The 18,671-nt window shown below is 35.8% G+C and overlaps 1 protein-coding gene across 1 annotated transcript in view; it reads left to right on the plus strand.

The window, feature by feature from the left end:
• WDR70 (WD repeat domain 70) overlaps nt 1–18,671 on the plus strand; it is a 353,255-nt gene that overhangs the window by 177,016 nt on the left and 157,568 nt on the right. Inside the window, exon 10 of the mRNA XM_032415162.1 lies at nt 9,738–9,912. Within this exon, the coding sequence (XP_032271053.1) occupies nt 9,738–9,912 (175 nt within the window). The remainder of the gene's footprint in view (nt 1–9,737; nt 9,913–18,671) is intronic.

Genomic DNA, 18,671 nt, shown 5'->3' on the forward strand with positions numbered 1-18,671 from the left:
CAGATCTGGTTAAATAACTTCAGTCACTCCTCTGTTTAGTGGCTTCAGAGTCTCCTAGACCATAAAGCCCCTAATCCCAGTATGTCTCATAAGATACCCTTTATAATCTTGTGATTGCCAGTGCCTGTGACAGTCTCATCTTCCACTTATGCCCACTGTGTACCTCATCCTTTTGTCAAAGCAAACTACTTATTGTTCCTAGAATAGCTGTGCTTCTGCAAGGCACCTTATCTTTGCATTTTCTCTATCAGTTATTAGGATCCCCCATCCATCCACCCAAATTTCACTTGCAGAATCTCAACTCTTCCCAACATACACACCTCTATGGAATCTTTTCCAGATCTTTCCAATTGAGCTGCTCTTTCTTTTCTCTGGGTGGTGCTTCATGAGTTTTTCTCCTCCATTAAGTAATTTGGTTTATAAGATTAGGGAGTAAATTTTATCTAATAAGAAATATTGGTATATATTTTAAATTGAAAGTCTCTTTTAATTCCATTTGGTCAACTTTCTCATCTGAGTTTTCCTAGAGTGGTCTTCAGGCATGTTTAATTACTGATGATCATTTTAGGAATTTAATGAGGACTTAGCTATACTGATTCTAGCTGAAACTAGAAGAGGGTGGGGAAATTAAATGATTTTTAATATATTTACAGAATTGTGCAACCATAACAACAACCTAACTTGTAACATCTTCATTACCCTAAAAGGAAGTCATGTTCAGTCCTTCCCTTTTCCTACCCCCAGCCCTAGGCAACCACTAATCTGCTTTCAGATAAATGGGTTCATGTATGATATATATGACTTGTTGTATCTAGCTTCTTTTATTTAGCATAATGTGTTTTTAGGTTCATCCATATTATAGTATATAGTGGGTTGAATGGGAGCCCCCCCCCCCAAAAAATGTCACATTACTAGAACCTGTGAATGTTACCTTGCTTGCAAAAGGTATATTCAGAGATGTAATTGTTAAGGATCTTAAGATGAGATCATTCTGGATTATCCAGGTGGGCCTTAAATCTAATGACAAGTATCCTTATGAGACAGAAAAATAGAAGACACACAGAGGGGAAGGTCATGTAAAGATCGAGGGAGAGATTGGTGTGGTGTGGTTATAAGTCACTGAAGAGGACTAATGCTGATAGGCCTGAGAAGCTGGAAGAGGCAAGGAAGAATTCTCCTCTAGAGCTTCCAGAAGGAGTGGACTACTGGCCGTCAAAACTGTGAAAGAATAAATTTTTGTTGTTTTAAGTCACCCAGTTTGTAATTTTTTTTTTTTTTAAAGATTTTATTTATTTATTTGATAGAGAGAGATACAGTGAGAGAGGGAACACAAGCAGGGGGGAGTGGGAGAGGGAGAAGCAGGCTTCCTGTGGAGCAGGGAGTCCGAGGTGGGGCTTGATCCCAGGACCCTGTGACCATGGCCTGAGCTGAAGGCAGACGCTTAACGACTGAGCCACCCAGGTGCCCCAGTTTGTAATTTGTTATGGCAGACTCAGGAATAGTCATATGTAGTATGTGTCAATACTTTGTTACTTTTTATTGCTAAATAGTTTTCCATTGTATTTCACATTTTGTTTATCCATTCATCAATTGATGGACATTGGGTTTCCAGTTTTTGGCTGTTATGAATATTGCTTCTATGAACATTCCTGTTAAAGTTGTTGCATGGGGGTATGTTTTCACTTCTCTTTCGTGGATACCTAGGAGTGGAATTGCTGAGTCATGTGGTAAATCTATGTTTAATATTTTACAAAACTGCCAAATTGTTTTCCGGAAAGGCTCCACCATTTTACATTCCTACCAGTAATGTATGAGGATTCCAGTTTCTTTAAATATTCTAGATCCTTGTCCCTTGTCAGGTATATGATTTATAAATACTTTTTCCAAATCTATGACTTCTCTTTAAACTTTCTTCATAGTATCTTTTGAAGCACACACATTTTTAATGCCATCCAACTTACCTTTTTTTTCCTTTTATTGTGCTTTTGATGTAGTATCTAAGAAATCATTTTGTAGTCTAATGTCATGTCTTAAGAGTTTCAAATTTATGTCTATGATCTATTTTGAGTTAATTTTTGTACGATGTGAAGTAAAGGTCCATATTCACCTTTTTGCATAAGGATATACAGTTGCCTCAGCAGCATTTTTTGAAATGACTTTTTCAAAACAGTTCTTTTTCCCTGAATTGTTTTGGCATCTTTGTTGAAAATCAATTGGCCATAAATGTAAGGGTGTAAGTGGTTATTTATTGTAGCATTTATCCCTTAGTCTAACTCTAGATTTCATAAGGCCTAACTTTAATAATGGTAAGTATAAAGCATTAGCACCAAGTATGTTTCTTGTGAATGCAGTTGTATTCTTATTGCAATTGCTGTGTGTATGTGTGAATTACATGTGTTTGTAAAGATTATTACGGGTTTATATAGAAGCTAGAACAGTTTTCCTATTTCTGGAATTTCTATACTTTCATATTTGGCCATTTTTGAAAAGAAGGTCATTCTTGTTGACTTTGCCAAGAGAGCCGGCAAGTTTCAGGCTTTTACATCACTCAAGTTGCTTGTGTAGTCTTTCGAGAAACCAAGATCTCTTAAGTGATTTCCATGCAAAATTAATGCTTCCCTTGATTTCTGCCAAATGCTGTGATGCATTTATGTAGCTGATGCCAGAAAGTTTAGAACTTGTATCTGGAAAGAACTCAAAATTTTAAGACAGAAAGCATTTGTGCCTGGGGCAATGTAATGACCCCACCTGTGTCTTTTTCTTGTCTTCTGGTGTTTTCATTGTGTGTCTAGAAAGGCCCAGGCAGATCCTTCTTCTATTTTTAAATCTTTTTTATGAAGCACAGTTTTAATTTTACAAGACCAGATCTCACTCCAAGTTTCAAAATATGTGTTCTTCAGCATAAAATGTTTAGACAGATACCTAATGGCCTAGCACTTTAGCATCCATTTTTTTTTTTTTTTTAGGCATAGATTCAGAGAATCAGAGCCATAAAACCATAGTGTAATTAGTCACTATCAGATGCTATGTAAATTATGTTTCACACATCTATATGCTAGGTTAGTTGCTTGTTTTCCCTTTCTGTTATTTTTGATAACTAGCTCAACCTGTTAATATACCACTGAAACAAATGGACCATACTTAATTGTTGGTTTTTTTTAGCTTTAATATTTTATTTATAGTCTAAGAGAAAGAGCAGAAAGGAACTAGTATTTATTGAGTGCCTACTGTGTTCCAAGTACTGTCCCAGACAGGTTTACATCCCTAATCTCATTTAATCCCCTTATTGTTTGTATTGTTATCCCAGTTTTTAGTGATGAAGAACTTTAAACGAGCCAGATAATGATATTTTATACTGGTGTGGGACCTTTTATATCAAATTTTAAAGTAGTATCTGACTTTTGGAGATGTTCAGTTATAAAAAAAGAGAAATCATCATAGTTTATCTCCACTGTTGTTGAGCCAAGGGCAGGAAGAAAAGACACACGAGGTATTTCTCAACTATGGGAAGCATAGTGAATAGAGATAAGAGACAAGTAAGCTATACAGAATACATTCAGTAGGAGTAAGGTTTTATAATTCTCAGATATAAATGGTGCTGGAACAATTGGGATATCTATCTGTCGATATCTATCTTTATCTATCTATCTATCTATCTATCTATCTATCTATCTATCTATCTATCCAAATGAACGTCAGCTTTGTACCAGATATAAAAACTAATTTAAATAGATCATGGACTCAGTTGTAAAACTACTTAGTTGTAAAACTTTAAAGTATAAAATTTCTAGAAGAAGGGGCGCCTGGGTGGCTCATTCGGTTAAGCATCCAACTCTTGGTTTCCACTCAGGTCATGATCCCAGGGTTCTGGGATCGAGCCCCACGTTGGGCTCTCTGCTCAGCCTGCTTTTCCCTCTCCCTCTGCCTGCTGCTCCCCCTGCTTGTGCTCTATCTCTCTCTAATAAATAAATAAAATCTTTTTAAAAAATAAGTAAAATTTCTAGAAGAAAACAGAATTTCTATGACCTTGGGTAGGCAAAGATTTCTTCAATATGGTATTACAAAATTTGATAAAAGGACTTTATCAAAATCTAAAACATCTGCTATTTGAAAGACTATTTAAAAAGGCAAGTTACAGACTTGGAAAATATTTGCTAAACACGTATCTGAACTAATTATGTACTATACAGTGGCTAACAACATAATAAAAAAACAAAAAATATGTATATAAAGAATTTAGCAAAGCAACTGGTACATAATAATGAATAAATTATAGTATCTTTCATCAAAAAAATCCCACATATCTGATAAAGAACTTGTATATAGAATATATAAAGAACTCTCAAAATACAATAATAAGGAAATAAACAACAAAAATTTGAAATGGGCAAAAAATTTGAAGAGACACATCACCAAAAAAGAGAAATGGATGGCAAAGATACATGGAAAGATCCCCAACATTATTAATCATATAGGAAATGTAAATTAAAATCAAAATACCAAAACCTACCTATTAGAATGACTTAAAAAAAAAAAACCAACTGATCATATTTTTGTGGGGGTAGTTAGAACTCTCATATGCTGCTGGTGGGAATGCAAAATGAAATAGCCTCTTTGGAAAAGTTTAGCAGTTTCTTACACAGTTGAACATTTATTTCCCATATGATCAGTAATCCCCTTTCTAGGTATTTAGCCAAGAGATATGAAAACTTATTTTTACAAAAACAAAGAAACAATAAAAAAACTACACATGAATATTTATAGTGGATTTATTCATAATCACCTCAAACTGGAAACAGCCCAATAACCTTTATTTGGTAAATGGGTAAACAAAATGTAGTATATCCATATGTGGAATGTTACTCATTAGCAAAAAGGAATGGACTAATGAGATATATATAAAACTCAGATACATTATGCTGACTTAAAGAAACCAGACTCAGAAGCTATATGCAGTATTATTCCCATTATATAATAGTGGAAAAGTCATAACTCTAGGGGTACAAAATAGGTCAGTAGTTGCCAAGGGTTAAAGCTGGGAAGGGAAGGATTGGTCTACAAAGAGGCAACACAAATAAAACTTTATGGAATGATATAACTGTGCCTTTCTTAAAACTCACAACTGTACATTTAAACAGATGAATTTCATTGTATGTTATACCCCAATAAATTTTTTCTTCTCTCCCTTCCTCCCCTCCTTCCTTCCTCCCTTCCTCCCTCCCTCCCTCCCTTCCTTCTTTCCTTCCTTCCTCTCTCCCTTCCTCCTTTCTCCCTTCCTCCTTTCTCCCTCCCTCTCTTTCTCTCCCAACCACCTCTTTCTTTCGATTTATCTATCTGTCATCTATCTATCTTTCAGTAAGAGGAGTCTAGACATAGGTACTCCAGAGTTGGTTTATGGCTGTAGTGTCATCAAGGATCAGGGTACCTTCTAGTTTGTTGGTCTGATAAGATGCTACTTGAGCCCAGCATCACATCAAGATTGCTGGCAGAGGATGGAGTAAACAGGAAGGGTTGAAGAAGGGTCTGCAACCTTCTTTTTGAGAACTTCCCAAAGTCCTATGATAGCCTTCCATTTATACTGCATTGGTCAAAGCTTTATTTCCACATTTCATCACATCTAGCTACAAGAGAGGCTAGGAAATACAGACTTTAACTGAGAAGAAAGGAGAATGGATCTTGGATTATGCTGCTACCAGTATCTGTCACACTGTTAATGGCATCTATCTGTCAGAGTATCTTATAACTCTGAGTCTCCTGGCTCCGTATTGGGTTGCTTTAAATCCTGGAATTCCAAGGTGCCTTTCTGTTGTTTCTGTATGTACTGTTTCTAAACTCTTACTTGAACTTACATTTTGCTAGCCAGTAGTTCCTAAAATGCAGTCGGTGCAGTCTTATGTCAGGCATGGGTTTGACAGCTCTGAAAACTAGGGTTTGGTAATGTTAAGCAATTGCGTAAGTTCCCAAAGTTTAGGGGGAAATAGGCAGAAGTTATTTAAAAAAATCCCCAAATCCTCATTTGGAATAAATCATAAATACTTGACAGAAAATGCTGGCTATCTGAAGTCTATACATTTAAAAATCAATTGTATTTATTGTATGTTGGTTATACCTCAATTAAGTTGATTTCTAAAATGCTTAGATAGGCAGTGAATTTTTTTTTATTCTTCGACAAACATTTGTTGAAGACCAAGTAGGTGTTGTGTTCCTGTTATGTTTAAGAGATGGTGCATACAAAGATAAGGCCCACAAAGATAAGAGAGAGAGAGAGCCCTTGCTCTCAAGTAGCTCTTTTTGTAGAAGGAGTAGATGTTAATATGTGTAATTACAACTTATGTGATTGGTGTTATAATGTGGGATTTAGAAGCTAATATGGGAACTTGGGTAGAGTGAATTCCCTAGTTTTGTTCTTTTTCAAAATTGTATAGGCAGTCCAAGTTGTTTGCATTTACATATAAGTTTTAGAATTACCTTACCCAATTTCTATCTCAAAAAACTCTGCTGGATCTTTTATTGAAATTGTGTTGAATCAAAAGATTAATTAGGAGAGAATTGAAATCTTAATAGTACTGACTCTTCCAACCCATGAATACAGTGTATCTTATTTATTTATTTATTATTTTTTTTATTATGTTATGTTAATCACCATACATTACATCATTAGTTTTTGATGTAGTGTTCCATGATTCATTGTTTGCGTATAACACCCAGTGCTCCATGCAGTACGTGCCCTCTTTAATACCCATCACCAGGCTAACCCATCCTCCCAACCCCCTCCCCTCTAGAACCCTGTTTGTTTCTCAGAGTCCATAGTCTCTCATGGTTTGTCTCCCCCTCCAATTACCCCCCTTCATTTTTCCCTTCCTGCTATCTTCTTCTTCTTCTTCTTTTTTTTTTTTTTTAACATATAATGTATTATTTGTTTCAGAGGTACAGGTCTGTGATTCAACAGTCTTACACAATTCACAGTGCTCACCATAGCACATACCCTCCCCAATGTCTATCACCCAGCCACCCCATCCCACCCCCTACCACTCCAGCAACCCTCAGTTTGTTTCGTGAGATTAAGAATTCCTCATATCAGTGAGGTCATATGATACATGTCTTTCTCTGATTGACTTATTTTGCTCAGCATAATACAGTGTATCTTCTCATATATGCAGATCTTTTTTCATTTCTCTCAGAAATATTTTATGGTTTTCAGTGTACAGATACTATACATCTTTTGAGATTCCATGTTTATTCATATCATTATTAATGGTATTATTTTCATAATTTCAACATTTAATTGTTGCTAGTCTATGGAAATAAAATTCATTATTGACTTTGTATCCTGTGACCTCACTAAATTGGTCATTTTTAGTTTGTTTATATTTGCTTTATGACCCAGAGTATGTTCAGTGCGCACCTGAAAAGAATGCACACTCAGTTGTGGTTGGGTGAAGTGTTACATAAATGTCAATTAGCTCAACTTGTTTGGTATTGTTTTTGAGGTCTTCTGTATCCTTACTGATTTTTTTGGGGGGTAGGGATGGGTCTACTTGTTCTATCAGTCACTGAGAGAGGAATGTTGAAGTATACAAATATAAATATAGATTTGCTATATTTAATTTTATTTCTCTTAAGTTTGCTTTCATATTTTGAAGCTCTGTTATTACTAGCATATGCATTTAGGATTGTTATGTCTTCTTGATCAGTTGACTCTTTAGCATTATGAAAGTTTGCTCTTTGTCTCTAGTTTTATTCCTTGTTCTGAAGTCCACTTTGTTGGACATTAATATGGTTGGTTACTCCAGCTTTCTTTTGATTATGGTCACCTGGCACATTTCCCCCCTCATCTTTTTACTGTTAACCTATCTAAGTCTTTATATTTAAACGTTTGTGTATATTTTTTAAAAAAGATTTTATTTATTTTATTTTTATTTTCTAAATTTATTTATTTATTTTTTGTTTTGTTTTGTTTTGTTGTTGTTGTTTTTTCTTTTATTATGTTATGTTAATCACCATACATTATACCCAAACAATGAATCATGGAACACTACATCAAAAACTAATGATGTAATGTATGGTAAATTTATTTATTTTAGAGAGAGAGAGAGAAAGCATGCATGTATGTGAGCTGGGGAGAGGAGTAGAGGAGGAGGGAGAGGGCCAAGCAAACTCCGCACTGAGCACAGAGCCTGTCATGGGCTTGATCCCAGGACCCTGATATCATGACCTGAGTGGAAACTGAGAGTTGGATGCTTAACTGACTGAGCCACCCAGATGCCCCCATTTTTTGTGTCTTTTTAAAAGACAGAATCTGCTGGGTCTTGCTTTTACCTAATCCTGTCAGACAATCTTTGCCTTTTAATTAAAAGTTTTTAGGTCATTTCTAATTAATGTAATTTTTTATGAGATTGGATTTAAACCCACCATGTTGCTGTTTGTTTTATGTTTATCCCTTAGTTCTTCTTTATTATCCCTTCCTGTTTTTATTTCATTTCCATTTTATCTCTGTTATTACATATTTATTATAAAAATATGTTAGCAATTGCTCTAGGGTTTGTAATATATATCTTTAATGTATCAAAATCTCTCTTCAAATAATACTATACCATTTTAAGTATGGTATAAAACTATACTTCCATGTCTTCCTCCCAACCTTTGTGCTATTGTTGACATACATTTTACTTGAACATATGCTATAAATCTTAACAATACATTGTTTTACTTCAGCCATTTATCTTTTAAAGAGATTTAAACATTTTTTAAAATGTCTTTTAAATTTATCTTCATTTTTACCATTTGTGGCACTCTTCATTTCTTTGTGTATATTCAGATTTCCATTTGTATCGTATTTGTTCTTCTTGAAGAACTTTCTTTAACATTGCTTTTAGTACATGTCTGAAGGAAATGAATTATCTCAGCTTTCATTCATCTGAAAAATTCTTTACTGTATTTTTGAAATATATTTTTGCTGCCTATAGAATATTAGATTGACATTTTTTTTTTCTTTGAGAACTTTAGAGATGTCGTTCCATAGTGCTTTGGCTTGGTTAGTTTCTGCCAAGAATTTAATTTGTTGAACTCATCTTTGGTTTTCTGGTCCCCCACCCCACCCCCCACCCCAGGTCCTAAGGATCTTGTTTTAGCTTTCCTTAGTGGCAGTGCTCCTTTGCCTGGGACTGTGAGCAGGAGGGTACTCTGTGTATCCCCCAGCCCTAGACTGCTGTTTCTTGTTACTTGTTGAAAACTCAGGAGCAGACAATTTTGTTTCTGCTTCTCCCCTAGAGGCATGAGATCTTTGCCTTGGCCATAGAGTGGGACATCATTCTGTAGTGACTTATTTTTTTCAGTGTGTTTTCTGGTGTGTATTATATAACAGTACATTAACACATGTAAGTAATTTAGAAATTAATGTGTGTGTATAGGAGGTTTATATTCAACAGTTTTACTGATCAGAGTGTATAGTCAGAATTGTTTAGAGGCCACTGTTGCAGAGGGTCAGAACTTAAAACTGATAGATTTGAAGTAGAATTTGCTACTTGCTGTTTGATTTGAAGACAACGTGATTCATATGGTTCACTTTATTGCAGTGAGTAACTTCATTTATAAATGGAGAATGTTTTACAGTACACATTTTATTTTAAAATAATTTTTAGATTTATATGCTTAAGAGGTGAAGCAGTTTTTATGAGCTCTTCTGAATTTTAAACTCCTCTCTTTTTTGTAAATGAAAATTTCTTTATTGTTTTTAGGACCGTGAGGACGTGGGAAGTTGAAAATCCAAGGAAGCAAAGAAGTGTGTTTAAACCACGGACAATGCAGGGCAAAAAAGTAATTCCCACCACGTGCACATATAGTAGAGATGGAAACCTCATAGCAGCTGCCTGCCAGAATGGAAGCATACAGATCTGGGACCGAAATTTGACTGTAAGTCTAAGACATTTAAGTCTGCTTTTCTTAGAAGAAAACCACCTTATAAAGACAAACATCATGTTAAAATATTATGAAGGTCAGTTTCCTGAGTTTAGCCCTAATTTAAACTTCAGTGTTAGTTGATAAAACATTGGGACATTTGCAGTAAACAGCATTTCAGCAACATTCCAGCTCAGTATTTTCCAATGTGTATTAGATTTTTTTTTTTAAATAAAGTAGATCTTTTGGTATAAAATTTAAAAAGCATAGGCAGTTTTATTATTTGGTGTCTCAGTGTACTTGATTTTGAAAGCAAAGGATTTGATAGTAGTGTAAAACAAGACTAAGCAGAGTACTAGAAAATATCCTTTAAAAGATTTAAGAAAACCATGAAATGTCTAGGATGGTCCATTAGTTGTTTTCCAGTTATTTTTGTAGTAATTTAAATAATATTTTGTTTTAACATTCCATGATGTTCCATTTGAGTAGGTTTCAGATTTTATTTTACAGTTTTAGGTCATTATTAGAATAAATAAATTTTTGAATTGGAAGGAATCACAGAATTCTATGTAAATAATTATGCAAAATAATGAATATGAAAGTCTTTGGCTAATTCTGAGAATTACCAATAAGCTTTAGAAAGGGTTTTGTTCTATGTAGAGATGGTATAACAAGACTTTTTGATAAGTGGAATGATTCTATATTACCAATGTTAAAATGAAAATCTACACTGATGTTATAATACTATTTGGTTATCTTTATTTTAATAAAAGATTCTGATAAATGATTAATTTAGTAATTTGTTAGAATTTATTAAGTACCTCTACTAGATGGCAGGCACTATTGTAGGCACTGGGAATACTGCAGATTATAAAAAAGTCCTGCCATTTGGAGTTTATATTCTAGTTCTTTTTAAAAATTATAAAAATAATATTCTTTCAAATAAAATTGCCCATCAGACATTTACATTTTGAAAGGGACCCTAGGAGACATAGTTGTCTTTTTAGGCAGATGGGTTAAAATCATTTGTCTTGGAATAAGGTAAAAAATAATGATAGGGAAAAAAGAATCCATGTTGATAATGCTGGAAATATCTTTGGCATTTTCTGTTTGTCAGATCTTTTTATTTCTGTTTTCATTTCCATTGTAAACCCCATAAAGCTTCATAACCGCACAGAGATTTTAAAAATCCTTTGAATTGTAAACTGAGTTTTAACCAAGCAATAAATTTTTTAGTAACTGGCTTTCATCGTCTCTGGGTGCTGTTGGATTAAACATAAAAACTCTAAGTCATGAAGTTTCCTTGTGTAGCTTTAATAGTGGCGTGTTTCGTATAGTGCATATATGTGCGCCTTTTTCTTAGAACCCATATATTCTTATAAAGTTGAGTATAGTTTTTAAAGATTGGCTTTGCATATTTCCTAAAATAATGACTATCTTCTATTTCCATTTTTGTAAAAAATAAAGCTATTTAAATATCAATTTACCCCTCCCCCCCAAAAAATCTTTTAAGCTCTTTTGCCTAATTATAGTCTTTGGTTCTATTTTGTTAGAGTTTAATAGTACATGAAGTTATAGCTTATTATACCACATCCTGTTTGTTATATTTATTCATATTTTTACATTTGCATGTAAATATAGTCAGCTAAAGACAAATCAGATTGAGAAGAAAAAGCTTGCAGGAAATACAGCTTGATTTAAGAACAGAATTTTACAAAATTTCTTAATTACTACTTCAGCAATAATAAATTATCTGCAGGGATACACTAAAGCTGAGATAAAAAAGCCTAATAGCAGTAGTTTTTCCATGCAGGAGCCAGAGAATTACATGGTAAGTAGTAATTAACACATGTGTGTGTTTTGTGACAATTAAGTAAAACTATCATAAGTGCCCTACTTAAGCATAGAATTCTCATTAGAGAATTTAGCAAATTAAATGAAATATTTCTTTTTTAGAAGTAAGGTGTCTATTAGTGATAAATTCCTGTGTTCTTAAGACCTGCCTCTACTCTAGAATTATGTTGGCCAGTGTGGTAGCCACTAGCCACATTTGACTGTTAAAATTTACGATGAAAATTTCAGTTCCTTAGTCACATGGCACTTTTCAAGTACCAAATAGCCACATGTGTCTAGTTCTGTGCTCCTTACTGAACAGCACAGATAAAGAACATTCCCGTCATTGCAGTGAGTTCTGTTGGAAAGTGCTGCTCAAGAGGAGTGTTTGTTTGCCCAACGTCCCTTTCAGTCATGTGATGATGGCCTGTCAATTTGAGAGAAGAGCTTTTCAGAGGAGCTTCTACAGGTCTGCATTGCCTCCTTGGTCCCTCAGCCCCCATTCACCAGCATATAGCTGAGCAGTGGCAAGAAAGCTAGTGTGTGGTTGGAGTAAGTGAGGGAGGTGCAAAATGGTGGGAGGTGACACTGGAGAGGTAACAGCATGCACCCTGACTCGGGTTCGATGTATGCAGAAGTCCTCTCGGCCTGCAACATGCTTCTCCTACATGTTCATATGGCTTTCCCCCCTCACATCTTTTAGTCCTTTGCTCACATTTTCTCTTCTCAGCAAGGTCTCCCTGACTTCACCCTACATTTAAAATTGCAGCCTTCTCCCCACCAGTGGCATTCTCTATCCTTCTTATTTTCTTCCGTCATGCTGATCAGCATCTGACATACTCTACTATATATTTTACATACTGATTTATTGGCTATTTACCTCCAGTAGGATATTGGCTCCACAGGGAAAGGATTATTGTCTGTTTTGTTCCCTGCTCTATTCACAGAGCAAAGAACAATACCTGTTGTACTGCAGATCTTCAATAATGATTTGTTGAATGAATGAATGAATGTATTCTGGAAAGGTAACAAAATAAGGTTGTCAGTTTATTTCTGGGAAGACATTTAAAAATAGCAACATAAAAAAACCCTTCTATTTATATGAAACCACAATGAAATAGAGATAGAGAAGGGATAGGGGAGAAATAGACTGAGGTAATTTTTGGTATATCCTTTTTTTTTTTAGATTTTATTTATTTATTTGACAGAGAGAGACACAGCGAGAGAGGGAACACAGCAGGGGGAGTGGGAGAGGGAGAAGCAGGCTCCCCACCGAGCAGGGAGCCCGACACGGGGCTCGATCCCAGGACCTGGGATCATGACCTGAGCCGAAGGCAGACGCTTAATGACTGAGCCACCCAGGCACCCCCATTTTTGGTATATCCTTAATGATGTATAAATATACAATCTGTATTAACATAGGTAGATTTTTAAAAACTATTTTCATGGCTCTCAAGTCTAATTTCTGACTTTTAAAATATTCCAATGTTATATGGTCTCATGAATTTTTTTTTTTTTTTTTAAGATTTTATTTATTTATTTGACAGAGAGAGACAGCGAGAGAGGAAACGCAAGCAGGGGGAGTGGGAGAGGGAGAAGCAGGCTTCCTGCTGAGCAGGGAGCCCAATGCGGGGCTCGATCCCAGGACACTGGGATCATGACCTGAGCCAAAGACAGATGCTTAACAACTGAGCCACCTAGGTGCCCCTGAATATCTAATGACTTCTGTTTGTATAAAAACACATAGCAAATTCTTTGGACATATTTTTTTTTTTTTCAAAGCAGTGTTGCTGTTCTTTAATATCTATTAAGAATCTACAATATGCTAGACCCTTTACTAAAAGAACATGCTGTATTTACTTGTATTGCAATCACTATTTATAAACTAAGATTTTGGCGGGAATCTGTCTCATATTTATTTATTTATTTTTGCCTTCCATAGACACAGGTGATGGGAAGGAATAATATTTGAAGTTGTTTTATTTGGCAGTAGCGTACTGTCAGCAGCAGCTTGACCTGCTCTCCACCTGACTGCCTCTTACTTCTCCTTTTGCCTGCATTCCCTGCCCAGATTCTGGGGCTGTGCCTTTTAGGAAAATGACCACATACAACAACCCCCTATCAGGAAAACTTCAAGCCTAAGAGATATTGCAGAGACATTTCTCCAGCTCAGTGGCTGATCAGTGCCCATACTATCAGCCATCCTAGAGAATGGTTGGTATGGATCAGAGAAGGGTTCAGGCAAGAACTAGTAATGACGTTGGGAGATAAGTTTCTGGGCAAATGAAGCCCCCAGTGTGTAAGAGAACAGGTGTAAAGGAGAGAGACTATGGGAAATAAAGTCACCAGTAGTAGCTTAGATCCAGTGCACTACAGATCTTTAAATGTCTCCAGTCACTGTCAGATAACCCATGTTAAGCTTAGGTTGATTTATGTCCTTTTTCACCTTTCCCTTTATTTGTGTGTATAAACATATATTAAAAGGTTTTGTTTTTATATAGAGAGAGAATTTGCAGTTTGCTTTTTTTACTTGTAAGTGAATAGGTAGAGCTCTAATTTCTTTATTTAAATGGGATCATAATTTTACAGACATGAAAGATACACTTTTCAAAAAATTTATTTTTATTGAAACTTCTTTGCTCTCATTATTCTCTCTCTACCCCATAGTGCTTTGTAAATTACCTGGTATGTATTCTTCTGTACTTTTCTCCATATCTCTGTATCTCTAGCTAGCTAGCTAGCTAGCTAGGAACATTTCACCTGATATTTTGGAACACCTACCACCTCACTAAGAATGAGACAAAAGAATTTTAAACCCATTAAGTAGTTTGTAAAAAAGAGAATAATCTGTAAGATAATTTATAATCAGATGCTACCTTGTATAGTGCCCAGAATATGGAACAGTTAGGGAAGGCTTAGAGGGTCAAGGTAGGTACTCAGAGTTAAGACCTCTGAGAGGTATGGAATTTAGATAACCAATGGGATCAGTTGGGATTACAGAGTAATAATGCTGTTATTTTACTAACCAACCTAACAAGGGCTATTCTGTGTCAAAGTAGTCACATTGAAAGGCTCTTTTGAGATTGTTATTGCTCAAAATGTTTTGAATCTTTTCTTTTAAAATCACCATCAAGCTAATTTCAGATAATGGCAGTGCCACAAGGAAAATAAAGCAGAATAGAAAGAATGTTTTGTGGGAGGGGTGGCACTTGAGTCCCTGGGTACCTTTAAGTTGCTTAAAGTCTCACAGAAATCATTCCTCACTATTGGTCACTATCTGCTGTGCCTGTATTTTATGGAGTATTTTTGAGATTTAAAGATCTGCTTTTCGTGGTATTTTCTATTAAATTTCCATAATACAGCTTTGATCCTTCTTCTTTCACACGTCATGTAAACCAAGTTCAGGCCAAATTCTCATACTATTGGTTAGCTACATTCTGTAGTAATTTTTTTATGGATAGTTTTTTTTTCCTTCCCCTGCTTTTTGGACATTCTTATGAAGCTCTCATAGCCACTAAGGAAAAAAACACTATTTACTCTCATGGAGTATCAGAATTATCTCTAAGTACATATACTAACAGAGAGTATTAGTGAGAAGGATGAATTTTATGAAGGAGGGTTCTTAATATTTACCTCATCTTTCTCATTTATACAATTAGAACATTCCAGACTTCCCTTAAATAGAGTGTTAACCTGTTGATATTGCAGATTTTGGAGATTTTTAAAAGAATAATACTTTGAAATATTTTTAGCATATAGTATTTTGTCCTTATTTCCAATCTTGTTTTGTGGCAAAGTTGTCATTTGTTGTGCAGTTTTAATGTCCCATAACTTTGCTTTGGAAAACATTTCATTACACAGTTATTTATCATTTATTATCATCTACAAATGTGAATAAGTCAAATTTCATTAAAAAATTTCCCTTTGAAACTATTTCAGCCCAAAACAGTTGCTTTTAGTCTTGTGTTTTAATTTTTGTGACATACCGCTTTAGCTATCAACCTTGGGAATAATGCATGGAGAGCTTTTTGAGATTTGATTTCCCTGTACTCTTTGAGTGTCCTTTATCTTTCTCATAGTGATGTCATTAAAAGGCTTTCATGAGTTAAACATGACTTCCAGTGGCCAACACTGTGCTTGCAAGGAAGTCCGGGTTCATGCCCTCCTCCAGGTGTCTTCTCCCTTCTTTACATGAAGGTCGGTCATTTAACAGTGATTCAAAGTGTTTAGCCAATATGAGTTCAAGTTAAAACGGCAAGATATTGACTATATGGGGGAGCAAAGTACATTATAGAGGGGAAAATGGTATTATTAAACAATTTATAAAGCAAATTGTTTAGAAAAAATTTTCTGGTATCTTCCTTTGAGAAAACATGCTGTTTCTCTGAAAAAAATATATAAAGAGCATTGTTAAAAATTCAAATATAGATTTTTTCTCTTCATTAGGCCTAATATTGGGAGTCTAAAAAATATGGACAGCTAAATACCGATTGCATACTTCTGTGGCACAGTTTGTAAATGACACCTGAGACATAAATCACGTTATACATTACTCAGGGCTTTCTGTCTATCAGTCCTGGGTTTCTTGAGCATTCTATATGTCGTTTTCCTTATTCAGGAAATGAGGGCATGATCCCCATCTTTTCAGATTATTTTGAGGAATATGTTAGGTAATATATTAAAAGTACCCAGAATGGGACTTGCACATAACAGGTTCTCAATAGCTATTGGTCTTCTTCCTCCTTTTTCTCTTTAGCCCCTAGTCAGCTTACAGTTTTTGTAGAATGGTAAAGTTAGATCTCAGGATGCTATTGAACTCAGATTGTGAAAGTGTCATATGTTTCACAGATTTCTTGGTGACTAAAGGTGTGGCTTAGAAAGATGAGAATGTAGATCCCTGTTATAGCCATCATTCAATGTGTGAAAATACAGTCACCATCAATTAATGAGAATGTTATGTACCCACTGGTTAGTGTGCCTGAGTAGATGTATGAACTAAAATTACCTTTTTAAATAAACACTCAGGAGAAAACATGTGACATACAGATTGTTCTGTAGTGTTTTAAACACGCATATTTTTCGAAGTTTACTTTTCACAGAGGTATGTCATTGACTCACAACACAAATAATCATCAGAACTGTGCAAAATTACTTGCAGGCCTTGAAGTTAAGTTCTAATTTGTCAATTATTTTAATGAAAGCTTTAAAGTTTTACTTATAATGCTTTTAGAAAATGTCGTATACTGTTGGAAACAACATTTTTTAAATGAGAAAATACTGGCTTTTGAAAAAGTTAGGTTACAAGATTTTCTTTCTTTGTTTCTTTCTTTTTTTTAAAAGATTTTATTTATTTGACAGAGAGAAAGCCAGAGAGGGAACACAAGCAGGGGGAGTGGGAGAGGGAGAAGCAGGCTTCCCGTGGAGCAGGGAGCCTGATGTGGGGCTTGATCCCAGGACCCTGGGATCATGACCTGAGCTGAAGGCAGACGCTTAACGACTGAGCCACCCAGGCGCCCCAGAAGATTTTCCTTTAAATATAAGTGATTATTGTCCTTGTTTTTTGAAGTCAGTAATAATAGAGCAATTGCATTTTAAGACTTGCAGTTAAACAGGGAAAATTAAACACATTCAGCTCTGCTTCCTCCTGACCCCACTAAAATGACAGAAAAAGCATTTTTTTTTTTTTTTTTTTTTTAAAGATTTTTATTTATTTATTTAACAGAGATAGAGAGCACAAGTAGGCAGAGCGACAGACAGGGGGAGAGGGAGAAGCAGGCTCTCCGCCGAGCAAGGAGCCCGATGCGGGGCTTGATCCCAGGACCCTGGGATCATGACCCGAGCTGAAGGCAGCCGCTTAACCGACTGAGCCACTCAGGCGCCCCCAGAAAAAGCATTTTTAAAAACATGGATGAAGAGCATTAGAGGGGAGATGACAGCAGAAAAGAGAACTCATGACACTTTTGGAAGCTGGAAACCAGATGCATGAATGGTAACTGACTTAGCCAACGAGAGAAAGTAGAAACCTCAGCAGCGGCGGGAGCAGCCAGTAAACGACAAATGGACTTATCCTGCCGTTCCCTTCTCTATCGTGTGCAACCATATCACCGTTCTTCCCTCTTCTTCCCTCACCCCGACAGAACACTAAAGTATTACTTCTGGGTGTTAGAGACTATATTCCAGGTAAAGCTGAGATAAGGGGAACATCTTCATGTAGAGCTGTGTCCCCCCTCACCACCATTGTTACTATAATAGTAATTACTGAGTGCTTCCTGTGGGGTAGGTGGTATTTTAAACACTTTACATGATTTCATTTAATCCTTATCACATTCCTGTGATGCAAGTACTGTTACTGTCATCACTTTGCAAATGAGGAAATAAGACACAAAGAGGTTGAGTTGCCTACCAGAGATTACAGTTAGTAAGTGGCAGAATTGAGATTTCATCCCAGGCAGTTGGTTCAAGAGCCTATACCAGGGGTCAGCAAACTATGGCCCATGTGCCAAATATAGCCCAACATCTGGTTTCCTATGGCCTGCAAGCTGAGAAGGGTTTTTACATTTTCAAATGGTTGTATTGTTGTCTCATGGCTACTGTAACAAACGACCGCAAACTTAGTGACTTAAAACAGCACAAATTTATTATCTTACACTTTAGTAGGTTAGAGGTCTTCCTCGACCAAAATTAAGGTAGTTAAGGGCTGTATTCCTTTCTGGAGGCTTCAGGGGAACATCTGTCTTCTTGCCTTTTCCAGCTAGTAAGAGTCACCCACGTTCCTTGGCTCATGGCCCCTTTCCTCCATCTTCCAGGCCAGCAACAGTGAGTGGAGCCATTTCACATCACAACATGGTGACCTTCTCTTCTGTTTCCCTCTTTCACTTTTAAAGACCCTTGTGATTACATTGGATTGACTCAGTAATCTGGGATCACCTCCCTATTTTAAG

This window comes from Phoca vitulina, unplaced genomic scaffold, assembly GCF_004348235.1.
Source record: "Phoca vitulina isolate PV1807 unplaced genomic scaffold, GSC_HSeal_1.0 scaffold17, whole genome shotgun sequence".
Taxonomy (NCBI): Eukaryota; Metazoa; Chordata; class Mammalia; order Carnivora; family Phocidae; genus Phoca; species Phoca vitulina.